Genomic DNA, 21,465 nt, shown 5'->3' with positions numbered 1-21,465 from the left:
GTTGGCATTCATGAGTACACACACACACACACACACACACACACACACACACACACACACACACACACACACACACACACGCACGCACGCACGCACGCACGCATGAAGAGTTGGCTGAGCTAGAATCTGCAAGATTCATCTCAGGAGATCACGCGTGAGGTGGAGTTTCATCCACTGAGTTTATCTAACAAGATGCATGGGTTTATCTCTCTAGCTGAGACAAGGTGACAACAGAGGTCATTTATATTCCAGGCGCTACGTCTCCATACCGCTTCCCTGACCCCCGCGAGCCTCAGCATCCTTCAGAGGTCTAGACCAGCCATTGAATTATGGCGCTGATAGGGACATTGTGGCGTGTGTTGCCTGGCAACCTGTATTGAGTGAGGCGGGAGGCCTGCTGATAGGGAGATTATCAGGGTCCCCGATAAAGTCCTTTCTGCCATGAACGGCTGCTTATCGTGGTGCTGTCAGAGGAAAAATGCCAGCGATTAGATCCTTAAAACAGGGTGTTAGAGGTACAGAGACACTGCAGAGGCCACACAACATTACAGACATTTCAACTGGACAGGTCGTTTGACTTTGTCACACAAAAATCAATGTCCACAAAGATTTCTTCTCATGTGTGCCTCCTACTTTCAGATAGGAAAACACTTTTTTTTCTCACCTGGATTACTGCCTGGTGGTTTTGTGCAGCATTTCTCAAAGTTAGATAAAAAAATTGCAACTGATCCAAAATAAAGCCACACGTGTTTCCTCTCCTTGTGGGTTGAGAACAAATCTTAGAAAAACACATAACAGCCTCTTTGTGGTTTGAAGTGAAATAGATTGCTTTGTCCATTGAAGCTTTCCGAAAGAATAAGAGAATAACAAAGACTCCTTTTTTCACATTAAGAGTATTCTTTCACACAGATACACAGCATAATTCAACATAGCATGCTGCTGGAGGTTGTCTCATTTTATCTATCCCTAAAACCACATTAGCTTAATGTTTAGAAACATAAAGACAAAAGCTTGAATGGAATACACTCCCAAATTTCATAACCAATTATGGAACTCACTGGCTAAAGTCTGATAATATAGCCTCAATGAGCCAAGGGCCACTTTTTGGGGCTTCCTGTGTAGCCAGCAGTTAACAATAATAATAATAATAATAAAATAATAACTAATATTTATATAGCGCCTTTCAAGAAACCCAAGGTCGCTTCACAGGGTCAGGTAGGGGGTCAGGTGGGGATATCTAACGGGGAAAGGCCATGAGGAAAAGATGAGTTTTCCTGCTTTCTTAAAGGTGTCCAGGGTTGGGGCGCTGCGGATGTCGAGAGGGAGAGAGTTCCACAGAGTAGGGGCTGCCACACTGAATGCTCTGTCCCCGAAGATCCGTAGCTTATTCCGGGGGATGGAGAGGAGACCCAGGTCCGATGTCTTTAGGTTCCGGGATGGAGTGTGTTGGTGGTGGAGGGCATGCAGGGATTTGTAGGTTAGGAGGAGGAGCTTATAGGTGCATTCCTAGCATAGATTTCCTTTTCAGTGTGTCACCATTTCTCCAATCTGAACTTGACTGCAGGAATGAACATGAGTCGAGAGACAACATCTAAGGGTGGATTGAAAGATGCACTTGTGTCTGTTTATAGAAAGGAATACAATCTTGATAGTCACTGGATAAGAACGAGTGGATCCAGGATTACATGATGATGCCTCCTTCGCTCTCTGATTGAACTATTCTCCTTTATTTAGCCACAGTCTGGAGAAACGCTAGTGCACAAAAATCCTTGTACTACACTTACCTCTGTGTATAGACACAATTTATAAATAGAGATTACTAATGGGCATCTAATAAACAACAAACTCATTTTCCACATGAACCTGTTTCCCCTTTTCTCCAGATGGAGTATTTGGAAGATGCCAGCAGCTTGCCCATGCAGACCTGTACACATACGACATTTCTTCCACGGCCCTGCAACGCCTCAGGATCCTCCTACAGAAACTGGCTCACAGAGGTACCTACCACCCGCCTTTCTATCTGTCTTTGTCCCAGCATCCTTTTTTTCTTTATCAGTCACATACAGGGCTTCCAGCAAAGGCTTGTCCGCTGCCATTGTGTGAGGCGAGCCAAATAAGCCAAGCTGTCTCTTTGGCTGGAACAACAGGTCATTTGAGTCATACGGGGCCATTGTTTTGCCATCATCACCCAACTCCAGCAGCCAGTCTAATTGGTTTGTATGCTGGTTGGACATTTAGGGCTAATTTTGTGGATGAATAACTGCGAGGTGTGCAGAGTAATCACATTAGAAAGTCTATCATGGCAGCTGCTAATGTGTTTGTTATAACAGGTCACATCTTCAGGGACATAAAGTGCTTCAAAATTTACTGCAGAGAATTCATGAGTCCCGTCTGCACATCTTAGTTCTGCCACACTAAAATGGATGATTTTACATTCCTGTCTTGTACTGGCTTTGGTACACAGAGCTGCTTCTCTCTTGGTTGTTACAGTGTGAACAAAAGCTAGACGTAATAGACTAGACTAAAACCTCCAGGCATTCTGCTGTTATGGATCCGCTGCTGTGACTGTTTAGCAAATGGCCCTAAAATCAAACAACGTAAGCACTCTTTGAAAGTTAGTTTCTGCTCATTGAGTACCAACACCTCAATTGTGTCCATAAAAATATGTACTTTGCTACTTATGTGGATATAGTGCCTTGTGTATTGAGACCCCTAGATTAAGGGGTGTAACTAAAAAGTACATTTCATTCTAGCTTCTTTTAATGACCATGTAATTCCCCCCTTGCTTCCAAATTCTGCACCATTTTGTGTTGGTATATCACATTATATAACCCAATAAATCCTGTTTTATCTTCAGTTGGAAATGGAAAATGCGTGCAAAAGTTCAAAGGGAGTTAATACTTGTGCAAATCACTGCACATTATTCAGTTGGATGATTTTTTTTTACCAATTCCAAATGATTGCTTTTGATATCCTGAGGGTGTTTATGTTCATTATCAGCTTACAAACAAACAATATCTATCCACAATTTTACGTCTGGGTAGACTCTTTTCAATAATTAATAATACATAATGTTAACACAGCATGTGTCTTTTTACATCCCCTTACTAAAAATCAACATGTTGTTAGAGTTTTGGGGAAATTTCTTCCAGTTTTTTTATGCATCACAGACCAAAAATAATTTGTTAGCAGTCCAATAAAAAAGTCTTCCCTTGAGAACATTTAGGGATTTTATTTCAGTTTATTTTCTCCTTGCATCCAGCAGCCTGTAACTGCAGCCATAACCCACCAGGGGGCAGTAGACATCTATAATACAGACTGTGACCACGAACATCAGCCCTCCAAACATAATTGGCTTTGCAGGCCACCCTGAGCTTAATATCTTTTAACAGGCGTGAACCAGTGTTGAAAATCATTAAGAGTAAGCAGTCGGCCAGAGGAAAAAAAAAAAAAAAAAAGGAGAGGTAGAAATAATGCAGTGATGAATATTAGGCAAAGCGAGACCACACATTTATTCTAATTACTGCTTTGAAATAAACAAATGAGGCTGAGGAAGATGGGGAGAGATGTGGTGTGTAATTTTTTTCCCTGCTTCATTTTATGAGGTGTTTCATTCTTCAGATGCTTTTCATCAAGAGTCTTGTTCCCTGACCTTGTGTTTTTTAACACCCGTTTAGAGACGCCACAGACATGACATCATCACTTTGAATCATTTTCCCCTTTCTGTCTTGTACAATCACGTCTACAGACACAGTATTATCTCCAGATGAGTCCACAACGCACTGTTAATGCTCGGTAGCACTGTGTTCTTATCAGCTCAGCAGCTATTGAAGTGTCATCTTTGAGACATACAGGACGCGTTTTTTCTTTTCTTTCTTGAGCCCAGACGGGGTTATTGAGACCATTGTACTGTAACCTAAATTGAAGAGATGAAGGGTGGAAAAACGGGGAGGAACATCAATGGAATCGATTTACAATCCTCTTTATCTTTCATCAGAGACACAGGTTGAAATCACACAATCTGTGCTCACTGCACAACACCAATGTCATTCTGATCAATAGGAGTTGACCCTTGTACAAAAGGGCTTGGGTTGTCTGGGTGTGTTCCCAGTAGTATAGCACGTCGTCTGGTATTAAATTTTCACTACAATACCTTTTGAATGCAAGGTCCTGTCACCCAAGTGCAAATGACTTTTATATTACAGCACCTAAAGCTGAACAAGGTTAGTATTCACTGCATGCAGCCACAGTATGTTTCATATCCAAGCTGCTGTCATATGTCTTTGGAGTTATTATAGCTCTGCTAAATGTGCGTGTCTGTGTTTCTTTGTGCAGACTGAGAGCGGTATGGTATACACAGGAGCTATAGTTTATTAATCTGAAGTTCAGTACATTCAAACAATGATACATTTCATGAAGGTTAGCTAAATGCCACCTTAGCACAGCATAGCAGTTCAGTTACAGCTAGCTAGCATAAAAGCTACACAGCAAGACTATCTAGCTACAAAAGTAGCCTATGAGATTTGTCTTCAAAGGCAAGGACAGTTTTGTAGCTAGATAAAGCTAGCTTGAGACATCCACCTTTTTGTAGACAGTCTGTCTACAGGTTTGAAGTATGAGGGAATCTGTCGTACCTCAAACCTGCATCAGATAGTGTCGGACAAAAATAACTTATTCCTGTCTTTTTTAAAAGTTCTTGAGAAAAATAACAACTGAAGCAAAATATGTTTTTCACTGTAAAAGTCAACCTCATTTAAGGAATTGAAGTACAGACACATTTTAGTTCAATATGTTTCTATTCATGATGTAGGATAGTGTTTGCTAGCTCTCCCCAGAAAAATCACTGACAGTGCTAATACCTATAAACTCACACTAAATTCTTTCATGTGTCACTAGCTAAAGCATCAGTGTTTAAGAATATCTTGTGAGTAGTTAGGGCTGGGCGATAATTCAATAACGATAATTATCGCAATATAATTTTTCTCAATATAAATATGACAAATGTTCAATAAAAGTTTGATATATTTAAACCTGTAATTACACCCCCAAACCACTGGAAAGGGGGAATCAGAAGAATCAGAATCAGCTTTATCGGCCAGGTATGCTTGAACACACAAGGAATTTGACTTTGGTAAACTGTGCTCTCTTTGTACAAGGCATAAGAATAAGACATACAAATAAAATAAAATAAAATAAAAATAATAACAATAACATCAGCTATTTATACAAAAGAACAACAATAGGCATGACTAATATGTACAGGCTAAAATAATATGATACAGTGCAGTGGTGAGTTGCAGAGGTAGTTTTTCCATTATAAAAATAGCAGTTAAATAATACAAAAAATAGAAATATGGAATTCTGCTTGGAGAATTGTTGCATTGTATATTTACATGTATATTTACAGAGAGTATTTATCTGACAGGTATGACACTGTTATGGTTTAGTGTTCATCAGAGTGACAGCCAGGGGGAAGAAACTGTTCTTAGGTGCGTTGTTTTGGCGCACAGTGATCTGTAGCGCCTGCTGGAGGGGAGGAGTTTGAAGAATTTGTGTCCAGGGTGTGAGGGGTCAGCGGTGATGCTACCTGCCCGTTAATGAGCCTTAGATGCTAGTTGCCACCATAGACTGTAAAAAATATGGACGTAGTATCCGTGACGTCACCCATCTGTTTCTGAAGAGCTGTTTTGAGACCAATCGGCTGCGGCAGCCATATTGCTTCTGTCGAGCCAGTGTGACGTAAAGAGGCGGGCTTTGAGCCTCCTAGCCAACAGCTGCAGTGTTCCCACAGGCAGCTGTGCCTCTCATTGGAAGACTGGTAATCTCAATATCTTCGAAATTGCCGAATTAGAAAAAAATTCACCCCCCTCACAGTGAGAGGACGTCGAGAAATAAGCTATTCAGACTACACTCATCTTTTGTACCAGGCTGTAAACATGTTTATTAATGCTGCAAAGATCGTCTTTTTCCCATTCATGTGTATGTGACTTCCGGTACTTCCGGAGCCAGCCTCAAGCGGATCCTCGATGAACTGCAGCTTTTAACACTTCCGCATTGACTCATATTTTTAGACCGGAGGTTGCCGCTTGGTTGCCACCCAACATTAGAGAGAAGAAGAAGATGGTATTGAACAGCCAATCATGTTGCAGGGTGAGAGGTAGGCAGGGCTTAAAGAGACTTGGAGCCGAATGTAAACAGAGCTGAAACGAGTGACAACGACACGGAAGAAAACTTGCACATCTTACTTACTTAGCCCTGTCAGAAATGATGGATTCAAGAAGTTTATCAGAAAACTAAATACAGATACAAACTGTCTGTTTTTTTCCAACTTTCACTCAGGACCAAAATTCTGCCTTTGAATTTAAATGAAATAATAATTTGATTATTTGATATTTATCGTGATAATTATCGATATCGACTGATATGAAATATTTTATTGTGATAACATCATTTCCAATTTCGCCCAGCTCTATGAGCAGTACATTTGAGGATTCTTGTTAACACACTTTCACTTATAGAGTTTTAGCATTAGCATTAGCTCATGCAAGCCCAAGCCCAAGACCAAATTACTAGCAACAATTTTCTTTCAACTCAAAACCTCCACAAATAGAAATGAGATTCCTGATATTTCCACTTGCATATGAGATGTTAGACTAAGTATTGTAACTACTGTGACTATTGTGAACTGCTTTTGTTGCTACAATGCAGAAGTAGAAAACTAAGTTGAGTGGACTGGGATTTAGTGAACTTAGTGAACTGCCTGCTGAACTGCAAGACAGTGAAGCATAATTCTGAGGTCAATGTCATATTTCCAATTCTTGGTCAGCGTTTATTCCTTCAAGTTCCATGCTCTAAACTTCAGAAAGAATCATGTCAGAGTGTAACACTTGATAAACCACGTTAAACTTCTCTAACCTGCAGTCAATTGACCTCTTGACCCTGTTCGAAGAGGTGGATACTCTCATAGCTCAGACAAGTGAAGTAAGATGATGCATTGTGACATTTGCATTAGCTCCATTGACAGGAGTTGTCAGTCAGGCAGAGCCAGTGACCGTAAACTGACATCATGTCACTCAGGTGCTATTGAAACCACAATGGTCCTACTTTTCCCCCTGAAAAAAACATGTATTCTTTGACAGACAATCGACAAAAACTATTGTTGTTCTTCCTCTTATTCTGCTCTGTCTGTTCCTTGACAACCTTGCTAGATTGTACAGTCGAGAGAAAACAAAAAAAATGCAGCTACACCTTGCACAGTAACATGCCATGTGAAAACAAGAGTGCTTTTATTGAACCATTGAGTGTGGGTCCATGTCTGTGCAGATGGCAAGATCATGTCAGAGACACCTACTGCAGGTTTTACCCTGAGCAGAATGATTTGGGAAAATAAATGTTTGTAAAATCTGAGATCTATACTAATTGTTTTTAATTTAAGGAAATATAGAAATGCTCAGTAGAGGTGGTTGTGCATGTAATGTTTTAAAAACATAATGTCTTGGCCTTGAAAAGCCTTGATAAACTGTTTAAGCTCACTAACCTGCTTTGACAGTCAAATTCTCCCCTCAAAGTCTACAAAAATACTAACAAATACGGCAGGATTTGGAGCAACATAAATAATTCTACAAAACGTGTATAGAATTTTCATTTTGAGAAGTATTGCAACTAAAACAATGAGTTGAAAATATAGATATTTACTCAGCATTTAAATTATGTAAAGAAATTTAAAAATGAAGGTGTTTGTGTCGAGCTGGTTGAATGAGTCAATTTTATATGAGCTGTATTTTTTTCTGTAGAGAAGAAAACAAGTTGAATTTAATGAAATTATACTTTAAAATGTGTTCTTTTCTGCACTGGTTTAATCTTTATGTCAAATCTGGATTGACACATTTCATTTTGACTAATTAAGTCAAAATCACAGCTAAATTATTCACACTGTCTTCCATTAACGGCTTTAAAATCAGTTGGTGGACAGAAGTAAAGGAAAGGGGAAAATCTGCATTTCAAAAACACCAGATGAAACCGCAAGACGTGTAGACAGGATCCCATCTAATAGGCTTTGAATATTTAGGAGCTCTCCCCCCTCTGCCACACAGAAAACAGACAGGAGGCCAACAGAAATATCTCGCTTGTTTGAAAGCTGTTGCGCTAATGGCACGGCGTTAATTAACCGAGGCATTTGCCTGAGACGGCGCACTATCCTTAACAGGGAAAAAAAAAAGTGGGCAGCTCTTGGTGATGGAACCTGCTCTTTCTGTGGACTAACAGATGAATTTGCATGACATTTAGTTTCCTCAGTGCCAGGATAATCAGCTGAGAGGTTGATTGAGAGGAATCCGAGCGTAGAGGCCCCTGCTACTTTTCTCTCTGACTTTTCTTTAACAAAACGGCTCATTTTGATCCTGTAATTTGCGCCAGAGTACCTTTTTTCCCTCAAGTGTGCCCATCACAGACAGACAAAACATGGTATGTATGGAAATGAGTGCATCCCACCCCCCAGGAGACAGAGAGGATAGAGGTGTCAGAGTCAATGAAGCCAGCCTCATCCACTCTGAACCCATTTAACCAGCTGCAGTTAACCGCAGGTACCATATGGATCCTTTAAAGCTGAAACCAGTGCTGATTTCCCCATAGCGACTGGTGTAAGCATAAATGATCATCACCGTGTTGATATATAACAAGTATACACCACATCGGTTAAGCCACGGGTAGTTAACTGTCATTGTTGTACGGATGGATGGTCGAGCTGCGTTCCAGAACAGTGACAACATACGCTGCTTTGTGCTGCGTTCAGCGCTGCCAAGAATGACTGGAGGCATCTGTAGCTGCTCTGCATAGCTCAGATCCTCATCTGGTGCTTATGAATATCTATGAGGAGAATACCCAATGACTATGGGTGAGAAACCAGGCTAATGAAGACATTCTGCTATGTTGATACTTTCATTTTTTCCTATATGTTTAAACAGACTGTTAGTTTATTGTTATGAAACATGTCCACATCATTAAGAGAAGTATTGTTTCTTAAGGTTAGATATATATGGTGGCTGAGAAAAACGTAATTACGCATTTCTCATTTAAAAATGCCTCTGCACTGAAATAAAATGTGATCAGTTCAAATCTTGGCTCTCTAGAAACACTATAATGTCTTCAGTGTTTTTATTCTCTCTGCTGATGGAATGTCGCCGCCTCTCAGCTCATCAGGAACGGGGCCATGTTTTGGGTATCTTTTTTGCTCGGGTAGCTCCATCTGGTCCTGGCACCACTGCGCTCTGCCCCTGCCCAGGAGTTCTGCATCCCAACTATGTGTTGGCAATTAGCAGGGATGTTGGCAAGGCGTCAGACCGCAGTGTGACATTCTCCCTGGGCCTGTTGACTGGCAGTGTGCACGTCTGTGTGCACATGTCTGTGTATACATGTGTCTGGACATGTGTGTGAATGGGTAGTCATGGCTTTTTTTTTTTTAAGTGTCGTAATCTTAGACCTGATGTACCTTTCTGATTAATCCCTGATTTGTTTTATTTGAGTAACTCAGTATGAATGGGAATCTTTTGATTAGTCATATTAAAAGTTTCATTACAGTCCTTTCCGACTGAGGGTCAGCCTGTCCCTTATTATGGGGATCTGAATCACCCGAGGCCAGACTATACAACATTATCAGGATACTTTAGTCACAGAGCAATAATAATTCAATATTTTCAGTGCACATTTTGCAATACACAGTAATATATTAACCTCTTTAAACTGGGTATTTGTTGTCGCAAAATGCTATTACCAAGCAGACAAACAGCAAAACATTGTTATAAACAATCTACTCTTAAAGCTGCATGCCTGGGGCGCAGATGGCCTAGCGGTCTAAGCGCCCTACATACAGAGGCTACAGTCCTCGACGCAGCGGTCGCAGGTTCGATTCCAGCATCAACCACTTGCTGCATGTCCTCCCCCACTCTCTACTCCCCACATTTCCTGTCTCTCTTCAGCTGTCCTATCCATAAAGGCAAAAACGCCCCACCCCACCCCAAAAAAAGCTGCATGCCCCCTACAACTCGTTTATCTCCAGGCTTGATTCTCTCTCACATGTCCACTTTGTTAAGAGTTATGTATTTTGATGTGTAATTAAAGGCATGTTTTTCTATACATTACATACATATTTTGCCTTATGATAATGACACTTCAGATATCTGCAGAATTCCTTCTTTCTGAAGGTTAAATGACTTGAGATGTTGTAAATTTCCTCACCCTGATCTCTTTGTTTTAAGGTTTGACCTGGCAGGATGACATCACTCAACAAGTCATCTCTAGAGAGCTCTCCAAACTGAGGAGTGTCCCTATCCAACATCAGGGGACGCTTCCGAGCTCGCTGACTGCCTACAGCAGCTCCAGAGATCGCAAACTGAGGCCTGCTCATGCTGAGTTGAACAGAAACCTTCAGCAGTACCTGACAGGCCTTGGCTTCCTGTCGCAGTCTGAGGATGATGAACAACCAGGGCGCCAACGAGAGGGAGGCAACATTCAAGTGAGAGACTCATACATTGCAGACAGATTTAAAATCATTAAGTTCAGATTACTTTTACTGGAAAGCACTGGTGTCTTCTGAGGCTGTGTATAGTTTATAAGAAGAGCATGTTTATGAGGCAAACAGGGTCCCATGGAAAAAAAAACATGATTCTGCATTTTACAAAATGCAGGCTCCTCTGTTTTTGAGCTTGGTCTTTACCAAACAGACAAGTTTAGATTTCACACTGTTTGCTGCTTCAGCTTTGACCATATTTCTCATACAGGCTCAATATTAGTTCTTCAATCATAGATGAAGAGTATGAAACCACTTGTCACCCACTGGTTTCTGAACCCTCTCTTTCTGAGCCCTATATTCAGCACTTTGGCTGCCTTCAGAGCCAGAAATTACCATACTTTGACGACATCCCTGTTTACAGGATGCCATGGTAGCAGCTTGTCAATCAAAGGTACTCTTGCCCGCCTAGAGCTTTACCTTCCATTGTACTCTAAATGTTAACAAAAAAAACTTCATGATAACAAGATTGAAGATTCACAATACAATGTTTGTGAAGTAAAAACCAAAGAATGTTTGAAACAGGGACATGGTCTCTCTGATGTCATGCATTGTAAACAGTGTTTTGAAGCCCAATGATGGCAGTCTTCATATTTTAAATGCTTACTCAATATAACTTTTGGTCAAACAAGAAACCCACAAAGATATGGGGCTGAGGTCTGGCCTTAAGCCTCCTGGAAAAACTGTGTCAAAAATGTGCCCACCTGTCAATCTGATCAATCATGCCCCTAATTATGTGAATTTATGCATGACTCATAGCCTTAAATACAAGCAAAACAGATGTGAACATATTACACCCCCCTTACAGTGTGTACAAATAAAACAAAGTTAGCTATTCAGACCAAAACCACCAGGTTGTAAACTTAATCATGCCCTAAGTATGGACGTTTTAATATGGGTGTTAATGGGGTTTCTTTGGTTTTTTGGACCTGCTTCTAGTGGACGCTTTAGGAACTGCTGTTTTAGGCACTTCATTGGCTTCATCTTTTAAAACTGGAGGTTGCTGCTTGATTACTTCCCCTTAAAAACCCAACTTTACTTTGTAACCAATGGAGTTGCCCCCTGGTGAAGCATATAGGCACGTCCACATTGGCCTTACTTTTGGGTCTAGAGGCATCAGTCAATTCTTATATAGAGTCTGTGTTTTTAGTGTGATCATTTAAAGGTTTAAACCATGTTGGCTAGAATAACATGTCCACAAAGTAAACAAAACAAGAAGTCAGGCTAAATTATGGATAGGCCTCTTCCTATTCCTTTGGAAAACAGTCAGTATGTCTTTCACCGGGGTCACCCTCTTGTCCCTTCCTCGCTTTTGTTTCTGGCTTTCTGTTTTCCCCTTCCTCCCCACTGAGCAGAGACTCTTTTACACAAAGATCTCCCATCACCTCTTTACATTATTCAACCCTCATATTTAGGGTGGAACTCCGGCTTTGTGTGAAATGTGCTCTGCATCCTTCATAGCCCGGCTGCTTCCTGCTGCTGTGTCAGTGTGGCCATAATGCAAAGTTGAAGAGTTCAGGACCTTCCTTATTGATGGGAAGAGGCCCTTTGTTGTGTTGTGCAATGGAAAAAGGCAAACATGGTTAGCATGAATGGCAGAGAACCCCCGCCTCGCTGTGCTAATGCCATTATGGCCTCTCAGTATGCCAGGATGGAAAGACTGACATTTTCTCTATATACATTTGAAGGACAGAAAATGGCACCAGGGGAGATAGCTAGCATTAGTGCAACAGCGACATGGATCATAATGCTGCTCAGTGGATCGGATACTGTATGCTGAATGAAAGCGTGGGCTTTTATGACTCAGACCAGAGAAATGATTTCTCTTCCTCACAAAGAAGGGACAAAATTGCACATTTTTATACCAATATTAACACCAACTTCAATGCCAAATAGTAAAAAGGCCTCAAGATGTCTGTGTAACACATCATTCTGCATGTGTTAAATATTAACTCATGTGGCTAACTCTGAAATCAGATGACTCATAATTTCGTCTTTGAGATAAGGGCCTGGTGCTTCTTCTCTGACAGACGGGCTGTGCCTTTAAAGTTTGTTGTGTTGTTGAAATGCATGAAATTACTCTTTGACTGACACTATCTCATCTATGATTTCCATAATGTAATTTCCAAGGGCAGTTGTCTTTGATCTGGAATCCTTATTCATATCCTGTCCTGTCTAGGCAAGCCCAGGTTTCTTCTCTTTTCATACTAAAGCCTGTCACAACAACGCTGACCCAGCACAACCCAGCTGTGGAAAAAAAGACACAAAACAGAACCAAAGCTAGGTTGAAGATTAATCATTTGAAAGATGTCATTTTAGCAAAAAAAATGCAAATAAAAACCTCTGCAGTTATGCTAGCTGCTCTTTGAGGCCAGACTAGGGTACAAGAGTGCTTTGGGCTAAAGATACCCAAGCATGCTAGCAAGTTTACACGAAAGAGGCTAATATATCTTTATGTTTGATTTGATTTGATTTCTTTATTTCGAACATGTAAAAGTAAAATAGAAAAAATATATACAAGTAGAAAAGAAGAAACAGTTTTACCAAAGAAACAAAATCAATCAGTTCCATTAGCAAGCAGTGAAACAATTGACTTTACATGTGCGAAAAGGAGGAGACAGAAGTTAAAACTTATTTAATCCTACCCCTTTATTCACTATTATCTGGCATTATACTAGTGCATTCCCACAAAACAAATCTTCATATTTACACCGACAATCGAAAGTAAACCTCTTTTGATTATCAACACTTGTCTTCCTCCTTGTACCTCATGAAAATAATTTCTTTATACTTCTTCTTGAACTGGATTATGTTCTGACATTGCTATAGCTCCATGTTGAGACTGTTCCACAGTTTTACACCGCAGATTGAAATACAAAAACTTCTCCTTGTGGTCCGAACACTCACCATCTTTAATCTTAACTTCCCTCTTAAGGTATAACCACCCCCCCCCCTCTCTTTCAAAGAACAATCTTTGAATATTTCCTGGAAGGAGATTTTTCCTTGCCTTAAACACAATTTGTGTTAAAACATGTTTAGCCAGTAGAGTATTTTCCATAGGTAAATGCAATAAGAGTATTCATTACCTGTAACTGTATTTGAAAATGTAATCCAGCATGTCTGCCTGCCAGCATTCGTTAGTTTGTGCTAGCTACAACAATGAGCTGAGATTGATAACACTCTCGATAGTAGGCAGGTGTTTGTTCAATTTATGAATGCTTGAACTAAATTCAATACATATCTTTTGTCACGGCATTTCATCAAATTACTCATGTAATCTCATTCTTATTTCCCATTTGATGTTTTTATAACATTTTTTCATGATACAGATTTTCACTTTATTAACAATTGGGTTTTACTTCTTTGTTACCATGGCACTCTTTCCTTGTGTTAATGCTCATTCTGTCTTTACTCAGTGCATGCATTCTTGATTTTTAAAAGCATTTCAAACTCCAATTTATGTATGAAGGGAGCCATACAAATATAGTTTATTTTTGCGATTGTTTAATATTATGGTGACTCCAAAGTAGAAGTCATCGCATTTGCGAGGGTACATCTTCTGGGCACAACAAATTCCTGTGCAAAATTGGATGGTATCCATCCCATAGTTTATAAGTGTGACGGCCCTTGTCATTTTGTCATGGCCCACAAGCTGGGTTATGACAAAAAGATGGAAAGGTACAGATTTACCAAAGTAAATAACTATTTTATTACAGAATTAAGTTTATCGAACAGAAGATAACAATAGATATGAGGTGTGTAAAGTCTGTAGCATCGGTAGTGTGCATGTGGGTGTGTGAACATGGTGTAGTGAGAAGTGTTGAAGAGTGCACAAAGTCTAACTAAAGAGAGAGAGAGAGAGAGAGAGAGAGAGAGAGAGAGAGAGAGAGAGAGAGAGAGAGAGAGAGAGAGAGAGAGAGAGATGCAATAGGAAGGTGGCTTTAATTCAGGTGAAAAACACCGAGCATAGGTGCTCCAAATCTAAGGAGGTGTGGCCAATCAGCACACCAATCAAAATATAAACACATTAGTAGGGACCGTCACAATGAGACATAGTAAATGCAGTCTTGGATTTCCCATAAACCAAAAATATTGACTCAAGAAAGGCTTTTGAGGCTCACCAAAATCAACAGGAGACCTTGAATACTGAGTACCTTGAATACCTGTCAGTTAAAGGCAACCATCAGTTAGTATTTAAGATATTTCATTCTGGACCAGTTATCATAAATTGTTAATCCCTAATGCAACTACAAATTTGTAAATTTGTCTTTCAGAATGAAGACATCAAGTCTGATGGTCATCTGGAGCCCAGCCGGTCAAAACCCCAGCAGGCCTGGAAGGAGACCACTCTCTACAGCCTTCATAAAGGAGATGGCCATCCTCCTGTCACCAAAGTCTTCTCCAAGAGTGGAGAGGGCAGACACCCAGGGTTCAGCTCAACCTACACTAAGTCAGACCCAGAGAGGGGCAAGCTGCTGTCCAGCCAGCTGGAACGCCTTCTTGCCGAGATACCAAGCACCCAGCAGGGTGGCAAAAATGGCGCTGCTGAGCGGCCCAAAGAAAAGCTCCATTACCTGAGCTATGTCCAGCCAGCACCCAATGACCATGCAGAGCCGCAGTCTAAGGTAGCTTTTACATCCAAAGCTCAAAGGCCAAATCTAGATCGACTTCTTCTCAAGGCTGGATCGAACAGACTGAACGCCAAAGAGCCTCTCAGTATCATGGATGGTAAAATGAACCATTTTAAATATTTTTGTAGATATTTCCTCTGGTTTTATATTTCCAGCACAATACATCTAATTCTCTAATTACATCTTAATACATCTTTAATGTGTCTTACTTAAATCGTTGGTTTCTGTGATTGTTTATCTTTCTTGTCCAGACCGGTTCATCCATAATATGGTGAATGAGCTGGGAAGACACAGCATCAACATGGATGGTTTTATGGGCAATGATCTGGACCATCTGGTTAAGGTCATCACTGGAGCACTGCACGAGGTGCACGAGGAGCAACCTGTGGCTGGGGCCCTGCCGGGAACGGGACCAGGAGCATCTGAGTCCAGAGGGGGCAATGAGGGAAACAAGGGACCACTGATAGCAATGAATCAAGACCAAGACCTGAAATCAGACAAAGATCTGGGTGTTAAACAGAAAGAACTTCCTGTAATGAAACAGCAAGGTGGGTGAGATAAAGGTCATTAGCTAGAAATGTTTGGAGAAGTTATGTGTTAATTTTCTGTCATAGATCTTGTTTTAGAAATGCTTTCATCATGCTTTGTTTGTTGTAACAGGCAAAATGACTTTTTATGTCTTTTATTTGTAGTCTTATCTGTTTTTTCTGCTACAAACTTGAGTATTCACAAAATCTGCTCACAAACATTGTGTTTCTTTTCAGGCCAACAAATAGAGGGTTCAGAAAAAGAGCCTGTTGACAAGGTGAATTTAAAATTACTTTGCTCAAGCAACAAATTGGTTTCTCAGGGAGCAAGACATGTCTACACTTACGTTTTGTTCTCTTTTGAATGCAGCTTCAAATAGGTATGATCTGAAAGTTGTGCAGAAAATCGTTTACTATTAAATGACAACGTTTTCAAAGCAAACTTTTAACTGCAAGATTTTAGAAAAGATTTTGAGAGATGTTGAACTTCAATGGACCGATTGGAACATTTAAGGCAATATTAAAGAAAGTAAGCTTGATTTCTTGCCTTAGGTTTTTTGATTAGAGAGGCTACTGACTGTGTCTTGTGTAGAGAAAAAGCTGATCATTAGACCTTGGATCAGAACTCAAACATACAAATGACAGTGAATGCACCAAAATCCGCTCTTATCCAAAGTATTTTACCATTCAAATCAAATATAATGCTCTATTCAAGGTGTCAGTTTTCTTCAGAACTTCATAAATTGCCTCCTAAAAATAAACTTAAAGTAATGAATAGGTAAAATAAGTTAAAGTAAGTTTTCCCTCTCTAAACGTTAAATATCTTTTTGATTCCACACAGCATGAAGCCTTCTTCTCCAAGCTGCTTGACTACCTCAACCTGGAGCCATTTGGTGACGCTCCAGAGGTCAACATGCATCCAGCCGGCCTCCAGAAAATGGTTGGGATGGAAAATGTCCAGAGCCGAACAACGCAGGGGAAAGTTCCTGCATCCATACACTGGGAGAAGACCATTGTGGAGCCTGCAAAAGAAGGCTCAACTCTGAGATTGACCGGTGGTGCGGCTGGGCCTGATGCTCAGGTGGACTCAGAGATCCAGAGCTGGATGCAGGGGCATCAGGATCCAGCGGGGAAAAAGCAGCAGGAGGAGCCACAGAAGAAGGACATGAAAATCAAAACTCAGCTGGTCCATGTGGGGGTGAAGGAGTTTGCCAGCAGAGGGAAGGACAGACACTTTGGCTATATAATCACTGGATCAGAGTGAGTATGACTAAGACGCACAATATAAAAGTCATAACGCAGAGAATTTCTATAAATAAATGCACCTTGATGGAGTAACACTAGCTGCAAATTATTTCACTCACTATGAGGCTCAATACCAAAAAGAAAGTCTGATACAAAATATTGAAATAAACAAGATTATATGGACTCAAAAGACTGTTTTGCTTCTACTTAAAAAATAACAAAACTGCACTCAAGGGAACAGTCTATTATACATAATTATTACCTGGCTCTCTTACTAATTACAGTATCTGGCTGTGTTAAATACTTGATTCTGATTGGTCAGAACCCAAGAACAACAGTAATTCATTCTCAACAGCAAAAGTGACTCCAAGTACAATCTGATCTGACAAAAGAGTGCGGCACATTTCACCTTAACGTGTGGACATTTCTTTACATTCTTTACGCACTGTGTTCATTCGACCCCTTTACCCACCCAGTATTACTCTACTTATGTTGATATGTTTGCCCAAGTTCATTTATTCTCTATCAAACCACAACCATGGCACATTCCCCACACTTCTATTTTAATTTCTAAATGTATATTTTGGGATGTATGTACTGTATGTGTGAATGTGAGAATGTATATAATGCTGCTGTACAGTTATTGGCCTGGCCTTTTAATTGACCCCCAGGATAAATAGAGTATTTTGAATTGAATTGAATTGAACTGAACTGGATTGAACTGAAGGTCTAAAAAAGAGGAAAAGATAGGAATCATAAATAATTCAAACACTGATAAAGATAGTAATTCAAATAATGCCTTTCTTATCCATCAAATACGGATGAATCATCTGTGTTCAGTGATTGCTTGCCCCTGATTTCAAATCAGTTGTGTGTGTAAGTATTTTATGAAGGGACTAGCAATAAAAGATCAGGTACGTTGTGGTTTTTAAGGCATTTTGTCTTCTTACCGTTTTCCGTTTTTTTTTCCTTTGGTCTCATTTTTTCTGTTGAGGTATGTGAGTATGTTTTGGTGTTTGAAAAGGAGTTTAACATTATGTCTTAAGGGATATTGGCATCGTCCAAAGGGTCTTAATCATAACATTCATGATGAATTGAATTGCAAAAATTCAGCATTTAATAAAGAGACGGACATTGGCAGCCGACCTTGCTAACATTACTGACTTCTATTAAGTGTAAAGTTATGTTTTATTCTGCAGACAGCATGAACTGATTTATTAATGTACTGTATGTCCATAACCTCTTTTGCTTCGGTCATTGTCCTCGACAACTTCTATGCATCACCTTGTACATGCCACTCTCTCGATCTTAATTGGTTGTTATCAAATGACTCTGTGGTGTAGCTCACAGCTACACATTTTACTTTATTGCTTTTCGCACCAGTTGTTGTCAGCCATGCTGTTGGACTGGTTTCAAGGCAGACTCATTTTACATACCTTAATACCAAGCATATGTCTGCTTTGTTCGGTTACTTAAAACTGCATTTATGAGATGCAATTTCTGTCAAATCCACCCACGTATTCACATCTTTATTGAAAAGAATACTGTAGTTTGAAATCCTTAGTGTGTGCCGCACCTGATTACAATAGCAGGGATGATAAATCCCTCAGCGTGTGGGTATTACCGCGGCGTATTACCGCTTTAATGATGATACTCTGTCAGGAAGGGCAGCCAGGTTCCCTCTCTCTCCTTCTCTCACACCTCTCACTCAGCTCAAGCTCAGCAAAGATAAGTTCCTATCGACTGTGTCTTTGCCCCTGGCCCTCTCTCAAATCCCTTTATGGCGTTATCAAGTCCGGTGTCAGTGGGTTGTCCTTCACCTGTTCAACACAAGAAGGCTCATAAAGGTCTGCTGGTGCAGTTTTTGTCGCCTTATTGTCACAAATAAAGAAACGCAGATTAAGATGTAAACACAATATAGTTGAGTAAGTGGCATTGAAAAGAGACAGGTCACCTTCTGAATGAAATATCATCACCTCCTCCTCTTCCTCCTGCATCCTCTGCTCACAAAGCAGACACCTATAGTTGGCCTATTGAGGTGTCTGCATTCGCTGCAGACCTCATGATTGCACGGTTGTTATCCTCAGCTCCTTCGCACCCTGCAGAGAGGCTACGCAAACCTGCTTATCTGACAGCTCCTGACATTGTGGTGGAGGTAGTGGGGGGTTTGGGGAATAGCAGGGAGGTGGTGGGGGTGGTGGGAGGAGGGGGAAGCAGAAAGGTATGGATAGAAGAGAAAGAGACAGAGAAGAGAAACCCAAGGGGAAAAGTGCTAGCATCAACAACCAAGTCACTCCTGGAGCTCTCCAGTTGCTAGAATTACCGCAGAGGGATGCAAACGTGTCTGGAATTGCTCCGGCGAATCTTTAACTTTCAAAACCCCTCAAAAAGTGCAGAGAAAGAGAGCCACCCACTCTCTCAAAGGTGCAGGGAATCAGCCGCTCATGCACAGTACAAAGTTATGTTCTGTAAGGAGAAATAGTTGATGTATTATGGAGTCAAAATGCAGGCTAAAGGAATAATGTGTAAGCTTAGTTTCTACATTAATTTACACTGTTGGCAGTGTGGCCTCTGACATTATGCTCAGGTTTAAAAGCTGAAATGATTTTTTGATTACAGTTTAAGTACTGTTGTGTAAAAGGTAATTATCTCAAAATATTATAATTTGCTGCCTCCAGTTTAACAAAAAATGCAAAGATATATGAATAAAGAAAATCTGGAGAGCTTTTTGGACAGATCAGGTCATTTACATCGTTACATATTTGAATGGTAATAAAAGCAATTAAACATTTTTGTTAACAAACTAAGAAATGGTTATATTTTATTACGTCCCTCCATTTTCATTTCCTACTGTCATTTTAGATTCTGATCAATCAAGATGCAGACTTTCTAGCCAATGATGTTAGCTAGTTCATGGTAACATGTGCAGGCAGATGGAGATGTTAGCCAGCAAATGGCAACATTAGCTGGCAAACATTAGCCCATTTCAACAAGCTAACAGCACTGTTAAATAGGAAACAATATAAAGCTAATGCTAGCTGTTTTGACCTAGCTTTAGGGCCTAATGGGTTATCCAGTGGATTTTGAATAGCTATTTTGTCCCTCCATATTTTTGCTTTAGTATTTTAAGGTGCTGATCAAGAACATGTAGGGTTGCAAAGGGGTGGAAAATTTCCGGTAAATTTCCATGGGAAGTTAAGCAGGGAATTTTGGAAATATTCCAAATTGGAAACTTTCCATGGGAATTATGGGAATTAACTGGGTATTGAGGGTAATTTAATGGAAAGGTATCATATCCAAGCATAAATATTTGATTAGTTTTTTTATAAGCAGACATCCATCCAAAATAATACAATTAAAACAGATGTATTTGTAAGTAGAACTTTAGCAAGTGTTAAAATATTTTAGTGAACAATCAATTATTTCATTGAAGAACAAAAACATGAATGTTGAGTTAAATATTACTCATCCCCCGACCCAACCCATTCAAAAATTAACAAAAATGCAATCCCAACAAAGTCCCACTCAACATGCAAATAAAAAAGCATCTTCCCTCAAGCTTCTCCAGCCTAGCCTCTGCAGGATTCTAGAAATCATCTGTGCATGTGATGGAGGAATGCAAAGTGCATGTAGGGGGCGTGGTCTTAATAGCCCTGCAGTAAGCAGTGTGCTATGTGCATGTGATTGAGGAATAGCATAGATATTCAACTGTACTGTGCATGAAATCTGGTTGTTTTAGTCAGGATTATGCTAAAATATATTTTCCCCAACTATATTTAAATTCCCTATTAAGAGCCAACCTTCCATTTAGTAAATTCTTGGTTTATTCCCATTTATTCCCATAAATTCCCATCAAAAGTTTCCTACTGTGAAAATTCCCGGAATTTTGCAACCCTAAGAACATGCCATATCTTAACGGACAAGTGTCAGTTTACTGTGTACAATTTACGACCTGCAGAACAGCAGGAACAAAACGAGCTACCCGCTGTTAGCATGAGGTCAGAGGTAAAAGGTCCTCCTCTGAAAATAAAGTGACTGTATCCTATAAACTTCACTTTTTTACTGGAGGGGTTATTAAGAATTGGAAAACATATAACTGATAAAGCACTCATACCTACTGCTGCATGGAATTGGTTCCCAGTTGACTTTTTGTTGCGTGTCACCTTGCAGTCACTTGGCAGTCTCAGTGATTCCAGGTTAAGCTGTCAGCAGTATAAAGTATCTATCTGTGTGTTTGTGTGCGTGTGTGTGCCCTTCTCATTTCCTCCATCCAGCGCGTCAGCCTGCAGATTGCCTTTGTTTGGTCTATTTCCTTGGCGATTTTCTCTCTGAGTGAGAGAGCAGCCATGGACTGAGCTGAGATGAGGCATGGCTTTATCAGACCACCATTACACTTCACCTCCATTCCATTTGCACCTTATTATTCTCATCTCACCGTGAGGGGAGCGTGCGTGGCCCCTGTGTGTTTGTCTACTTTGTGTTATCATGTTTTACTTTG

General features: G+C 40.2%; 1 protein-coding gene across 1 annotated transcript in view; it reads left to right on the top strand.

Moving 5' to 3' along the window:
* Positions 1 to 21,465, top strand: part of ptprn2 (protein tyrosine phosphatase receptor type N2) — a 162,052-nt gene that overhangs the window by 32,905 nt on the left and 107,682 nt on the right. Inside the window, exons 3-8 of the mRNA XM_034706778.1 lie at positions 1,884 to 1,997; positions 10,254 to 10,510; positions 14,839 to 15,292; positions 15,447 to 15,743; positions 15,960 to 16,000; positions 16,564 to 16,982. Coding sequence (XP_034562669.1) covers positions 1,884 to 1,997; positions 10,254 to 10,510; positions 14,839 to 15,292; positions 15,447 to 15,743; positions 15,960 to 16,000; positions 16,564 to 16,982 — 1,582 coding nt within the window. The remainder of the gene's footprint in view (positions 1 to 1,883; positions 1,998 to 10,253; positions 10,511 to 14,838; positions 15,293 to 15,446; positions 15,744 to 15,959; positions 16,001 to 16,563; positions 16,983 to 21,465) is intronic.

The sequence above is a fragment of the Notolabrus celidotus genome, chromosome 17 (assembly GCF_009762535.1).
Source record: "Notolabrus celidotus isolate fNotCel1 chromosome 17, fNotCel1.pri, whole genome shotgun sequence".
Classification (NCBI taxonomy): Eukaryota; Metazoa; Chordata; class Actinopteri; order Labriformes; family Labridae; genus Notolabrus; species Notolabrus celidotus.
The sequence above is the reverse complement of the archived record's forward strand: the minus strand, read 5'-3'. Positions and strand labels throughout refer to the sequence as shown.